The sequence below is a fragment of the Bos taurus genome, chromosome X (genome assembly GCF_002263795.3).
Source record: "Bos taurus isolate L1 Dominette 01449 registration number 42190680 breed Hereford chromosome X, ARS-UCD2.0, whole genome shotgun sequence".
Taxonomy (NCBI): domain Eukaryota; kingdom Metazoa; phylum Chordata; class Mammalia; order Artiodactyla; family Bovidae; genus Bos; species Bos taurus.
The window spans coordinates 123,440,527-123,455,500 of NC_037357.1; the positions used below are offsets into that span (position 1 = coordinate 123,440,527).

The window sequence follows — 14,974 nt, forward strand, 5'->3', positions numbered from 1 at the left end:
TTTTTGAGGGACCCCTCTCATGTGGAATAGGCTTGTTCTGAGAAGAATAAGGGGAGGGGATAAAAATCAACTTCTTCTTGGTATGGTCCTGCCCAGAGAGGTAATCAGACAAAGAGATGTAGCAATTTGGGAAAAATGTTGACTTGGGCATTTAGAACCTAGATAACGCTTTTTTACAGTTGGCACAACCAGCTTCCCATGTCCCCAGATCAACAAGTATGGTTATTTAAAGCAATGGAAATAGAAAATAATGTAGGTATTTATGGCTTCAGAAAGTGGTTCCCTCAAAAATATTTTTTCCCACAAATTCCACAAATAGAAAAAATGTTTTCCAGAAACAATTTGTATTTTTTCAGCAGTATTCAAAGGGTAAAACCATGTCTTAGCACATTTACATTAAGTTCTTAGAAAAGGCAAAACCAATCATAGGTGATAGAAGTCAGATTAGTGCTTGCTTGGAGGTAGATTGACTAGGAAGGAACACAAAGAAATTTTTTGGAGCGATAGAAATGCTCTGTATGTTAATAGAAGTATGGGTTGCATGGGTGTATGCATGCATTTATCACAACTGTTTGACTTTTACCATTAAGATCTGTAAATTTAAATGAATTATATCTCAATTTAAAAACTTTTTAAAAAGTATCTTGATGCTTTTCTAGCTTAAAAAAATTTCTAAAATATTTCCCCCTACCTCTCATAGGTAGGAGAAATGACTGTTATTGTAATTCTCATTTAATCATTTCTGAATAAATTTTTTAAATTGAGACATGATTGACATATAACTATACTAATGTTAGGTGTACAGCAAAATGATTTGATATATGTATATATTGCAAAAAGATCTCTCCAGTGAGTTTACTTAACATCCATTACTACACATAATTACAATATTTTTCTTGTGATGAAAACATTTAAGATCTCTCCTAGCAATTTTCAAAAACACAATACAGTGTTATTAATTATATTCACTATGCTGTTCATTGTTTCTCTTATTTCACTTAGCATAAGGCCTTCAAGGAACAAGAAAAAGTATAAGCTATTTCCAGAGTTAGTAGAAGAAAAGAAATAACAAAGATCACCAGAAATAAATGAAGTAGAGTCTAAAAAGACAATAGAGAAGATCAACGGAGCTCAGACCTGGTTTTTTGGAAAGATAAAACAGACAGCTCTTTAGCTAGATTCACCCAGAGAAAAGAACTCCAATAAATAAATCAGAAGTGAAAGAGAAGTTACAACTGATACAACAGAAATATAGATGATCATAAGTTGCACATGAGTTTGGGTGAACTCTGGGAGTTGGCGATGGACAGGGAGGCCTGGTGTGCTGCGATTCATGGGGTCACAAAGAGTCGGACATGACTGAGCAACTGAACTGAACTGAGCTGAACTGGAGAGACTGTTATGGGCAATTATATGCCAACACATTGGCCAAGCTAGAAGAAATGGGTACATTCCCAGAAACATAGAAACTACCAAGTATTAATAAGTTTTGATGAAAATTTGAGCGATCTTGAGATGTGGGCCTTTCCTTAGAGCTCAACTTGTAACCATGTTTCTTTCTGGGAAGAATGGCAAAACAGCTCTTGAAACAATGAAACACAAGTACCCATTTGCTGTGAGCTTTGCCCTCCCCCATGCTTCCCTTCTCCTTCACACTGGCCTCTCCAGTGAGCTTTTTTAAACATTTATTTATTTGGCTGTACCATGTCTTAGTTGTGGCACTGGGATCTTCAGTCTTCATTGTGGCATGCAGGATCTTAGTTGCAGCATGTAAGCTCTTGGCTGTGGCATGTGGGATCTAGTTCCCTGACCCGGGCCTCATACATTGGAAACACAGAGTCTTAGCCACTAGACCACTGGGAAAGTCCCCTCCGGTATACTTCTGACTGGGGTTTGGGTAACAAAGGGCAATTGGATGTGAAAAGCTATAGCAACCCTTAAATGGACCTTTCCTGTCTTGCTGCTTATACCCTGAAGTAGATTTTAGACTTGGTGAATCTGTTGTTCCCCTCCTTGGTACAGTTGAGAGGGAAAACTTCAACAGTAATGTAGGAACTACAGGCATATCTCAGAGACATTGCAGGTTGGGTTCTAGACCACTGCACTAAAGCAAATATTGCAATAAAGTGAGTTACAGTAATTTTTCAATTTGCAGTACATATGAAAGTTATGTTTATATTATCTTATAGTCTATTAAGTATACAATAGTATGATGTCTAAATTGCTTAAAAAAATGCTCACCATCATGTGAGCTTTTGGGTCATTTACTTTTCACTTTCATGCATTGGAGAAGGAAATGGCAACCCACTCCAGTGTTCTTGCCTGGAGAACCCAGGGATGGGGGAGCCTGGTGGGCTGCCATCTATGGCGTCACACAGAGTCGGACACGACTGAAGTGACTTAGCAGCAGTAGTAGCAGTAACATCAAAGATCACCAGAGATCAGTGTAACAAATATGATACTACTGAAAATGTTTGAAATATTCAAAAATTACCAAAATGTCACACAGAGACACAAAGTGAGCAAATACCGTTGGGAAAATTGGTGTTGATAGACTTGCTTGAGGCAGGATTGCCACACACCTTCAGTTTGAAAAAATGCTGTATCTGTGAGGCACAGTGAAGCAACATGCAGTAAAATCGATGCACCTGTGTTCTGAGTAACTGGGGTCACCTCTGTATTCCCAGGCATCCCCTTCAGTGCTTTGAAAATGTTGCTAATGTTTATACGAGTTGGGGAGCTAGAGATGGAGGTGTAATTCTCCCAGCCTCTTCTGCAACTTGGAACAGGGCTAAGAGCTGAAAACTACTTCCATGGGCCTTGAACCCACTTAGATGCTGGTGACTGTGAAGACTTACGAAGTGCACGGCCCACAGACACAATGGTCTAAGTGGTTTTACTGCATCTTTCTTTCTCAAACACTGCCATGTAAAGCTGCCCTGCTCCCAGCTCTGGGACACAGCCGTGGGCTCCAAAGCTGGCAGGGTTGGTCTTGGAGGTACAAGGGGTTTGTTCTCAGCCTGGAAGCCCAGGCCTGCAGAAGCCTGCTGATACTTGTGTGTTGGTGCAGAGAAGGTTGGTGTCTGTCCCACCTGAATACTTTCTTTGGGAAAGAAATCATAAGCCCCTGGTAACATCCATAATCCTCACTTTATTACAAAGGGATGCATTCCTTTCTCTCTTTAAATATAGAAACATAAGCATAAGCAACCTGATTTCTAAGCAGGTGGTGTGCAGACTCTGCATGTTCCACTCTTGTAGAAGATTCTCAAGGATGGAATCTTTGTTTTGTTCACTGATGAATCTGTCCTGAGGTCCTAGGGCAATGCAAAATAGGTGCTCATTAAATATTGGTGAAATTGGGAGGGGCACACAGGCCTGAGTGTGGTGTTACCTAATAAGAACAGCGGGCAATATAGTTAGGGTCTCCTGGTCCATTTTGCTTCTCACAGAAGGGAAAATTCCTTTTGTGGAGGAATCAGGGCTTCATAGCCCCCCATGGAGGATTTCTCCTGGTTGATTTCCCTGCCATCCATTCATTTATCCATCCAACCATTCATGAATGACTGTAATCCTCATGGGCTTCAGTGTCCTCATCTTGCTGCAGGAAGTCAAACTGGAATATCGCTGAAGAGGGATCATGTGAGGGTGGGGATCATTAGTCTCCTATCTCCAGCCTGAATCTTGCAAACAGAGCAGTAGTCTGTAGGAGGAAATAGCACTGAGCAGCTCTCTCTGCTGCTGGGTACAGACACGCCCTCCATGGCGCCTGTAATGGGAAGTGTACCCCCCTGGGCGATGAGCGGTGGTTTGATTGTCTGCTCCTCTGTGCGCTGCAAGGCTAATGATAGGCATCTGCCAGTTCCCTTTTGGCCTCTCCTTTCAGACTGTGCTGTGACAGGGCTGCAGGCATATGGGGGTGTGGTGAGGTGAAGACACCCCTGTTTTCCCAGCAGGCAGCCTGCCGAGCCCACACATCAGGAGCACTTCCTTCAGGGATCTCGAGCTGGAGCCGCTTATTACTGGAACGGGAGCATTTTAGATACTGTCAAAGTGAATAAAACAGAATTGGCCCAGCTGCCCTGCACTGTTGGGGATGGCGACAGGAGCTGCTCATTTGCGGTCCGTGCCCTTGGTTTCTCCCTCCTGCCCTGCGATTTCTGGGAGAAAGAAGGTCATTTTATGGTTCCTTATTCAGGACAAACACAAAGGACCCCATGCTACAAATTGTGCAACTGTTTATATTCAGGGTTATGACAAAGCTTCCTAACCATTCTAATCCTATAAAAAGCTCCTTGAAAGAATAATACGTATCAGTAGAGTTGACATAGAAACATGGAATGAGTTCAGCGGAAATGCTATTAAATGCTGTGATTTGGTATTGAATAGGGACAGTCATGCATAAGTGCTGTTGTCTGAATTCTTCCCTGAAGATTCTGTGATCACGCAGATGTAATGTCCACTCTGTGAGTCTAGATATCCCAGGAGTTCTCTAACACATGCTCTAAATGCCATTCTGGTTGTCTCCATTCTGAGGCTCCGTCAGCGTTCCCCTGAATATCTCGCATTTACCTTCCCCTACTTATACCTGATATTTCTACTCTTTAAGGCCAACCTTAACTTTGATTCCTTTTTTTCTCCAAGTCTTCCTTTAGCATTCCAGATCTCGATGAGCTCAACTTTGTGTAACACATTTGGTTTGTGCTAGGTCATGGTGTTTTCTTATCTCTTTACCTTGCATTTGCTAGGTTTTTGTCACTCCCACCCTCTGCCATCTTTAAACCACATGCCCTTTCTACCTTGATTGATTGTCACCTTCTTGAGGGGAAAAAAAGAACATGTCCTGTACAGTCCTGTGTCCCTAGCCCCTAGTGTAGTATCATAATACATCTATTTCTAACACATCAAGTGTACCCATCATGCAGTTGTGCAAATAGGAAAGTCAGAGTTCAGTCAGTAGGAAATCTGAACGATCACACAACTGCTAAGTTTCAGAATATGATTTGAATGGGCTTTTGACTCTTAATTTTATTTTCTGTTTTAATTATTTAAGCTTTTAAATTATATTTGTTGATTTGAGTAGGTAATATGTGCACATGGTTAAAATTTTTTTTCAAAGTTTCTAGGTCTCTTTCTAGTATACCACACCATTACTGGTAACTGAATACTTCATAGTTCTCAAAATGCTCTGTTATTTTCTTCCAAGAAGCCAGTTCACAGTTCTCACTTCTGCTCTTCTATTAGTGGCTTCATCACAGAAACTTAGGATGATTTTTTTTAACCCTTCTCTCACTCAGCTCAGCTAGTTGGTTGCTGCAGACCAGCAGATCCCTCATAGATCCTCAAATCTGTCCATGCCTTGTTCATTGTCGCCCCTCCCCAGATCTAGCCTTCATTCTCCCACCCAGGTCACTGCAGTCTGACTGCCCTCCCTACCTCCCTTCATCCCATATCAGTTCATCTCAGGGTAATCTGAAACCTTCCAGAAACCTGCAGAGGGTCCTTCTACTTTCTGATCAAGTTCTTATTCCATAGATTCTTAAGCAGTTTTTGTTAGGCTGTCTGGTTAGTTTTGGTAATCTGGGAAAGCCATTCTCAGTTTTTAAATACTAGCAACATATGCATAATATAAAACACATATGGCACGGTGGTAAAGAATCCGCCTGCCAATGCAGGAGATACAAGAGATGCGAGTTTGATCCCTGAGTCAGGAAGATCCCCTGGAGGAGGAAATGACAACCCACTCCAGTATTCTTGCCTAGGGAATCCCATGGACAGAGGAGCCTGGTGGGCTACAGTCCATGGGGTCACAAAGAGTCAGAGATGACTGAGCATGCACACACATAAAACACATAAGATTACCAAGGGAGCCATTGTGGTATATTAATCTATGTGTACTTGTTTGTTAGAATTTCTTATTAATACATTAAATAACAAGGTCTCCCAGCAGCTGTGATAACTACCACCACTTCAAAGTAGTGATGAGTGCAAACGATATCTTGAAATACCCACAGTATCTATGATGCGATATGAAAATATTATTTCGTTGGTGTCAAATCACAGGTTCTTCTCTTAGTCTGGTATGTTACCTATATTCCCAGTCAAAGGAGATGGCAAATTTCAGTTGGAGGTTAGTGAAAATAAAGTGTTAATTCTTTTCCACTTGCGTTTATGGTCCCTGGGTCAAACCCCTTCCTGTGCCTGAATCTCGAGGCTCTGTGAGGTCTGCCGTCTCATTCCCTGTTCCCTTGGAAGCTTTGGGTCCCGCAGCTCTCCCTGCATGAGCTTTGCACTTGGCTCTATACAGAGGGGACAGAAAACTGGGAAACACCACGTCTAACCTGAGTCCTGCCTCTGTTCTTCTGTTCACATGTGTGCAGGTAGAAGAAGGATGGTGGGAAGGTGTTCTCAATGGAAAGACTGGAATGTTTCCTTCCAACTTCATCAAGGAGCTGTCAGGGGAGTCAGATGACCTCGGCATTTCCCAGGATGATCAGCTCTCCAAGTCAAGTAAGGAAGTCCTCCCACCACACAGGAGAGGGTAGGGGCACCCACGGGTGCCACTGTAGCCTCCCCTCTGTTCCTTGGCCTTCGCTAAGTGACTGTGACAGAAGCTCATGAGTATTTTCCTGGCTCTGCTGCCTTAACCCACCGTGGTTTAGTAGGTGTATCACTGTAAGTGTGTGACATTCACAGACGCACACTATTAATATCTTTGGATAGGTGACTTTCGACCTTCCCACTCCCCCATGGATGGCCCAGGTTGCCGTACCTCTGTATACTTCTCAAGTGTCACTCCCTGCAAGTTGATAATTATTTTTAAGATGAATCAAATGAGATTGTTGATATTTCACAGCGTCTCTTGAGGAACTTAGAGAAAACGACACACACACACACACAACATCATTGGTGGGGAGAAGAATGATGTTCAGGACACACGTGGGCCAAGCCAGCTGAGGGTCCAGCCCCACGTCAGGTGAGCACGCGTGTCCTACTGCAATGGTGAGAACGAACTCCAGGTCTTTTTCTCTCCAGGGCCTGAAGCTCTCCTCCCTCCAGCTTCTCTGCTGCCCTTTCCAGCTCACGGAGCAAAAGGTCAGGCCCGGGAAGCTTTGTTCTCCCAGTCGCTAACCCAACTTCCTTATGTGAGCGTCTATGTACCTCTTGTGCCGTCTTGAGCCGCAGTCGTGCGTGTGAATGTTATAGAGGCGCGACTGTGTCACTACGCTTTGGCACTGGTGGGGGCTGCAGACGTTCCTTCCTAACAAGTAGAGGACAGCTCAGTCCTGTCAAAATAATTCTTAAATTGCTTTCTTTTCCATTTGGAAAAGTCTGACTTGAGTGGTATTTGCCACTTAGTTGTGTCTCTTTTTATTCAACCAGTGGCATGACTGGGCACATCCCTAGTGTGGAGGTAAAGCCATTTCTGGAGTCGTGCTAGGGCCACCTCCTTCACTTGGTGTTTCAGTGGCATTGACTGATCGGCTCAGTGGTGTCCAAAGTCTGGGGCCCCTACCCCTGAACCTCATTCCATCCTGGGATCTATGATAGGAAAGAGAGGAGCTGACTTGGGGGCAAAGGAAGCATCTTGAGACTCCTACATTCTCTGGTTTGGGATAAGGAAATTCTCTGCTAACATAGGCCACCTGATGCGTATGGGCAGGACAGCAGGAAGTGTCCTTGACCCCATGAGACTGGCATTTGCTATGGCTTCCAGATTGCACACGAGAGTTCTCAGTGCTGTGCTTCTCCTGTCAGACACTGGAATAGTGTTGTGACTGGGTCCTGTAATAACAATACTATATCTCAGGGCTATTGTGCATTAGATGGGCTTTCTTGGAGGGAGGACCAAATCAGGTCATCCATCATACCATTATTCCTATGGGTAAGTGTGTTATGAGTTCCCATGGCAAGAATGTATAAAAACCACCTCACCTATAGAAGACCCTCTATAAATGGTCACCTTCATTGTTAATCATGATTAACCCTTGGGACATAGCCTGTTAGTATGTTGAGGCTATTTACACAGCAGTTGGTACTGTGCTCACTGAAGCATTCTCTCTACATTTGGAAATTACTTTGAGATTCCTCTACTGATGCGGAAAAGGAGATTTGGAGAGGTATTGGACCACATCTTTGGGAGAACCTTGACCTCTTGGTGTCCTGCCATGTTAGGTGTGCTTCCAGAGCTGGAGCTCAGAGAAGTAATGCCTCCTGTGTTCTTGGAACCGTTGCAATAAACCATATCCTCTTCCTCCAAGTCAGTAATGTGCATATTTGACCCTGCTTCACTCCTCAGCTCAAAGCACATGGTGCTGGAATTTCTGAGGCAGGAGGTTAGGAGACAGAGTGGAATGGTTCCCCCCATCTCTTAGCCTTTCATCACACACTCAGAAGGGCTGTTTCTCTCAGAGACTGCTGTCCCCAGCACTCTCAGTCAGTTACGAGTCTGCCGTTTCAGGCCTGGGACAGCCTGATAATTCCAGCAGCCATGTTTAGTTTTCACAGGATCTGTCCCTGGTGAGGGGGTTTGAGGCCTCCAGAGAGGCCTGGTTTCCTAACAAGGATGGATGCTTGTGAAAGAAATGCATGGCTTTTGTAATCTTCTTGTATGTGTAGTTAAGGAGAAGAGGGCCTTTCTCTTCATGTCTCTGGCTGTCCATATCCATCCATCCATCCTTCCTTCTTGTCTTATAGTCTTCATTCAACTTTCATTTAGCCCTTGTTGTTACTAAGATGCTGTACAAGGCACTGAAGGCATACAGAGACAAATCAGTTAGGGTCCCTGTCTTCAGTCAGCTCACATTGAGGAAAGAGGGTGCACAAACCAGCGGCAGTTGAGAAAAGGTGCGCAGGTGCTCAGCTAGCCAGGTGTGTGAGGAAGAGTGAGATACACAGGCAGAGAGAGCCCAGTCCCAGAGGGATGTAGGGACGATGGTGGTCATGAAGGGCTTCAGAGGAAAGCAGATGTGATTATCATGTCCCTAGGGCTTGCTAAATTGAGATCATCCCCTGAAAGAGAGAAATACCATCTCTCACTGTTCTGACAGGCTGTTCAGTAGCTCTTTACACTGAGATGGTAAAATACATATAATTAGATCAGATCACATGCAGAGATTATGTATACTGGTAGGATTTGTCTACATGGAAACTTTGCTTTTAGAGTGAATCTGCTTATTGTCTATCTCCAGGGAATGGAGTTAGTTTCAGGGTACTTTACTTCATAAAAGAAACACCGTTTTGTTTTGAAATAATTGTAGGGTCATAGAAAGTTGCCAAAAAACCCCCACTGTACAGGGAGGTCCCGTTGAACCCTTTGTGCACTTTGCCCCAGGGACAATATCTTGAATAGCTGTAATACATGCATATTTACTTTTATCATAGAACTGAGAAAGACAAATGGAGTTAATGCACAAAAGATATCTAGCTTTTTACTCTGGTATGAGCTGAGCTGTAGTTAATAAAGGTCTTTGTTAGACCAGTTAGTTTTCACAGAGATTCCATAATTAATACATGGTTCTGGGGGAAAGTCAAACTCATAATGTTTTATACCATTTTGGTAATTTTTAGGGACCCTAGTGATATCATATAAAAATCTTCTCAATTAAAATGCTAGTAGACATTAGGAGAAGGTTTAAAAATATATATATATATATATAAAAGACAGGAAAAACCTGTATCCTGGTATACACGAAGAAAACTTTGTGTTCATGTATCCTTATACATCTCTTTGTTATGCACATAGACACACCTGTATGTGCAGAAACTCATTTGATATTTGTACGCTTCGCATTTCTACTTCTAGAATGTTTTTAGGGATAGTTACTCAGTTGAGTTTTGTCAACCAATGGATGAGTGCAGTTGAAGAAACATTGCATTATATTTATAAAGAAGTGTGCCAGACAGCTTGACACATGGTAGGTATTCAGTAAATGCTTGCTAAATCCTTTCTGACTCTGAGGAGGCGTTTTTAGCTTCAAATGACAGATGCAAATTGCTTGAACTTGCTTTTCTGTAACCCTGGTGTTTTTTCTTTTTGGCCACTCCACGTGGCACACAGAACTTCCCTGACCAGAGATCGAACCTGTGCCCCTTGCAGTGAAAGCAGGGAGTCTTAACCACTGGACCACTGGAGAAGTCCTGCCCTGATGTATTTTTGTATATGGTGGTTGGTTATGAAAATCTGTAAACTTTCGATCTTTATTCAGGGTAATCTAATTTATCAAGGAAAGAGTTGCAGCAATTGTATTGGTTGATATGTTGATTTAAACATTTTATCTTGAATAAGAAAATTAATTGTCAGGTAGTAGCAGAAACTTCAGAGAAAGCAATGGCACCCCACTCCAGTACTCCTGCCTGGAAAATCCCATGGACGGAGGAGCCTGTAGGCTGCAGTCCATGGGGTCGCTAAGAGTTGGACACGACTGAGCGACTTCACTTTCACTTTTCACTTTCGTGCATTGGAGAAGGAAATGGCAACCCACTCCAGTGTTCTTGCCTGGAGAATCCCAGGGACGGGGGAGCCTGGTGGGCTGCTGTCTATGGGGTCGCACAGAGTCAGACACGACTGAAGCGACTTAGAAGCAGCAGAAACTTTCTGCTGTGTATTTAATTTGAAGGCACCTTTACCTTTCATAGAATTCCTGAAACTTTTAAAGGTACCGTTTCAAAAAGATTTTTCTCAACTCTTTATTATAGAAATGTTCTAACATACACAAATTGAGAGAATAGTATGATGAACCCTTGCATACCTGTCACCCAGCTCCAGCAGTTAGCAGGCTGTGGCCAGCTTATTGCAATTACACCACTGCACAATCCTCCCTCATATTATTTTGAAGCAAACCCCAAATATATAATTTCATCCATAAAAATTTCAATATGTCAATAAAAGGATATCTTAAATACTGTTATCACTCCTAATAGTAACAATAATAGTTGTAATTCCTCACAATAATTACCTATATGGTCAATATTCACTTTCTCCTAATACTCTTCTATTATTTAACACAATTTGTTTGTTTGAATCTGCACCCAAAGAAAGTACATACAATGTAATTGGTTGGTATGTCTCAAGTCTCTGGATCTCTAGGTTCTTCCTCCATGTCACCTTTTTGTTGAAGAAAGTGGGGTCCTTTGTCCATTAGTTCCCCACAGCTTGCCTTTTGCTGATTTCATGTCTGCTGCATCCTTTACTTTGTTGTCCTATAAACTGATAATTAGATCTAGGGCCTTGATTAGATTCAGATTTGAGAGATTTTGGGGGGTAGGGGTAAAAAGCTGCTTCATAGGTGGTGGTGGACAGTGTATTTGGAAGCTCATAATGTCTGGTTCTGTTTCTTTTTGAATATTAGCTACTGATGATTATCACCTATATCTCTTCTCTCATTAGGGCTTGCAAAATGGTTCCAAACAGGAAAGGTTTTTTTTTTTTTTGAAGAATGAAATGGGCTCCCGTGTAAGAGATTAACAGTGAAAAAAATTGATTTTTAAATTAGATTAGATTAAAAATTAAATTAGATTCTTAAAAAACAAAACATCTAAGGGTTTACTTGTGTGGGCAAGGTCTTATGTCAGGGATGGAAGGGAATTGAGAGCTCTAATGTGCTGTCAGTGTGAACACTAAAGCCCAGTGAGATGGAGTCTGGGGTGTGTCCTGGCTTCTGAGGCCACCATATAGGTGAGCCTTCCTGCCTGTACTTTGCACGCACTTCAGTTTTGCCTCTCCTTACGGCCTGTAGTTTACCCTTTCACAGAGCACGTAACAAATTTCAAAGCTGAGTACAGTTTAACTTATTTCATCTAATTATCACAGATTATGATGAATTAATTACCTTTTCAGTGACAATTTTGCATATGCAAGTATTGACTAAATGATGTGAAATAGAACTGATTATGAATTATATTGATATTATATTATGGTATTAAATTATAATCAGAAAGTATCTTGATCTATAAGATTTATTTGGATGTAGAGGCAAAGAAATCCAGATATGACTATTGTCCAATTTCAATTTCATGCATACTTCATTTGCTTCACATTTAAGATATGTGACTCTCCTATTTCTAACATCTTTTTGATATTATTTAATTTCTTAAGCGTATGAAATAATTGTAAAACTAAAAAGCATTCCTGTTTTTCTTTTTAAAGAAAACATTGTTTAGCTACAGAAATGTTTTAAGCTTTTTCCCATAGTTTTTAGAGGGAGAAAGTTTGCATTTTCTTTCTATAACCCTTAATAACCATGATATTTGAGTTTTAATTGGTTTTCTTATTTTCCTGATTCCTTATTTTTGAATTATAAGTTCAGATACTTTAGTGACTTGTCAAGTGAAGACAAAGACGGTGGCCTTTTAAAACTTAGGCCAAACCACCCCCATGATATAGAAATATTTGTTTTCATTAGCTGTGAGAAATGGATTACTTAATGCCCCATGCCTTATAAAAACTAAAGCCAGGCTGGTATCCACCATGCTTTGGTATTTGTATACTTTTTTATTTTTAATATTAAATGCTATTTGTTTTGTATATGATGTTCTGGTGGCAGGAAGGAGCAATTAGCAAATTGATGAAATAGAGTTTCAGGCAAAATTAGATGCTAGTGTAAGCATATGATTTTGTGTTGAAATTGAAAAATCCTTCCCCTTTACAGAGTTTTCTGCCTTCAAATACTAATATTTAATAGTAGAGTATCCCCCCCACCTCATAAAATAAATAGCACTCATATTCATGGCCTTTCCATGGCCCATCTCTCTTGTTCTTTAGATGGAATGTGTGTGTCCTTGCTCACCCCCAGCCCAGGCTCCTCTTCCAGTCATCTCGCTGCCAGTGGATGGGGGCACCTTTATAGAAATGCTTGGCCATTCAGAGACAGAAGCGCCATGTCTACCTCATTGATTCTCAGACTTGGTCCTGGAGAAGAACAAAGGGAGGTTCTCTTGTACTTGGAGGAAATTGAAACACTGGAGTACTTTTTTGAAAATAATTGAAAAATTGTTCATTGAAATTCTGATTTCTTTTTCTTTTTGTGACACCAAGAGGACTGCTGCCATTCAGTTCTTGGATGGGGGGAATCTGGCTCACAAGACAGCTGTACTCCTTAGGAGTAATGTTACCTTAATGATTGAAGTTAAGCAGGATAAAAATTCACCCAAATAAAAACCAGCCACTGTTACTTGCTCTGCTTTGTCATCAAGTCCTTAAGAGCTACAAGTCTAACGAGAACATCTAAAACACTTGTTTCTTTGATTCCCCTATGTAGCCAGTGATTTGAATGTCTAAGTTTTTGCTTTAGTTAGTTGGAGCACATCTGTCAAAAAGGGAAGATTTCAAAGCAGTCCACCATGTCTGTAGGACACAGAAATTGGCAATACCTGATTCCATTTAATTTGTTGATCTGATCGGTTACAGTTCCTTTCATGTATTAGGAGTGACATGGCCCAGAAGTTAACATGATGGTCCCTAATGGGGTTTCCCATTTTCCTAGAGTGTTTCTAAAAAGTGAGACAAGTTGCTTTCTGTCACTCAGTTTTCCTCTCTGCCTCTTTGTAAACGTAGCCTACCTTTTCATCCTTCGAACTTATTATGAGGGAGCTATAACAATAACTTCTTATGAGGGAGCTATGTGGCCTCCAGTTCGATATTTAGCTCACAACCATAATAGGATCTGTTTCTTGGATAACTTAGAGTAATGCATATATTGTTTGTCTTTATTAAACCATTTTACCTCCTAATGTAGGGTGTGTGTGTGTGTGTGTGTGTGTGTGTGTTCGTCCATTCAGACTGGGGCAGTGTGTGTAGTCTCTGTACTTACTCGTGATTCCAGAGAGATTTGGGCTTTAGCCATGTGCCCAGTCTTATGCTATTGTTAACCTCTACTTGTAACAACAAAAAAGGAGATAATTTGATACTGGGTGAGTCCTATGTCCTCATGCTTAAGTGCAGTCTCATGACTGACATGGCAAACCTCAATTAAGGTGGTTTAAAAAAGAGGGTTTTCTGGCATCTTTGGTGCTAAGCAGAAAACCCCTTACATCAACATGGAAGTCACGGTTGGTTTCAAACCTCATTGATAAAAACCCTTTTCTAGAATTCTAGTACATTTTCTTGCTTAAAGATACTAAGAATGAAAAATCTTTTAAAAAGGATTCTGTGCCTTGTTTAGACTCTTGGGGTCATGAGTATCAGTTTGTATCATCTTGGGCTCTAGGGGTAGAAGATAAAAGATAATGGACCAAAATCTATATTCTGTTTGAGTCGCACTCTACAGAAAAGATTGAGTTACCTAAGGAATCTGATTGGTTAGATTTCCTCTGGTTAATTGGGATTTTCCTGCTCTTGAGGTGTAATGTGGAAGTGGCTTCCAGGTTTAAATTGGGCATAATCCACAGGCCAGGCATCAGAGAGGTGAGTTCTGGGGCTCATTGCCATCATGGTTGCATGGGGACTTTGGGCTCATTCTGTACCATTCTTAAACTCTGCCTTTATGATTTCTAATTAATTTTGTGGATGAAGCTTAAAGTGGATTCATTGAAGACAAGTTCAGTTAAAGACTCTTCCTCTTCCTTCTTTTGCCATCACTTGCTCCCCCTCCCCCCTCTTGTTTTTCTCTCCCCTTCTCTTTTCTCATTCACTGTCAGGAAAGACTACCTTTGAAGGGACAATTCTGTACCGAGCCGCACCGGGAAAGACGGAGGGCCACAGACGCTATTACAGTGAGTGACCTTAACAGCAGGAGGCATTTTAAAGATAAGATCTGGGTACTTGTGTTTTTTGATGCAGCTGCACTCCCCTGAGCTGCTCATGCTTCTGCCAAGTGTCTGTGAATTTCTCATCCAAGGACATGGGCTTATTTGCCTGAGATAAGTGCCGTCTCCTTGGTGCGTGCTGCAGGAGCATTCCCATCACCAGCCCCCAGCGCTGTCTTGTTTGCTTTGTGCCTCTGTCATGTGTGTGACATGCGTGCATGAACCATGC

At 41.7% G+C, this 14,974-nt stretch overlaps 1 protein-coding gene across 10 annotated transcripts in view; it reads left to right on the plus strand.

Moving 5' to 3' along the window:
• Positions 1–14,974, plus strand: part of SH3KBP1 (SH3 domain containing kinase binding protein 1) — a 331,585-nt gene that overhangs the window by 170,306 nt on the left and 146,305 nt on the right. For 5 of the 10 annotated variants that reach the window (XM_059883336.1, XM_059883338.1, XM_059883340.1 and 2 more), the window contains 3 exons: positions 6,381–6,510; positions 7,036–7,095; positions 14,638–14,712. In XM_059883336.1, coding sequence (XP_059739319.1) covers positions 6,381–6,510; positions 7,036–7,095; positions 14,638–14,712 — 265 coding nt within the window. 10 annotated transcript variants of the gene reach the window in all.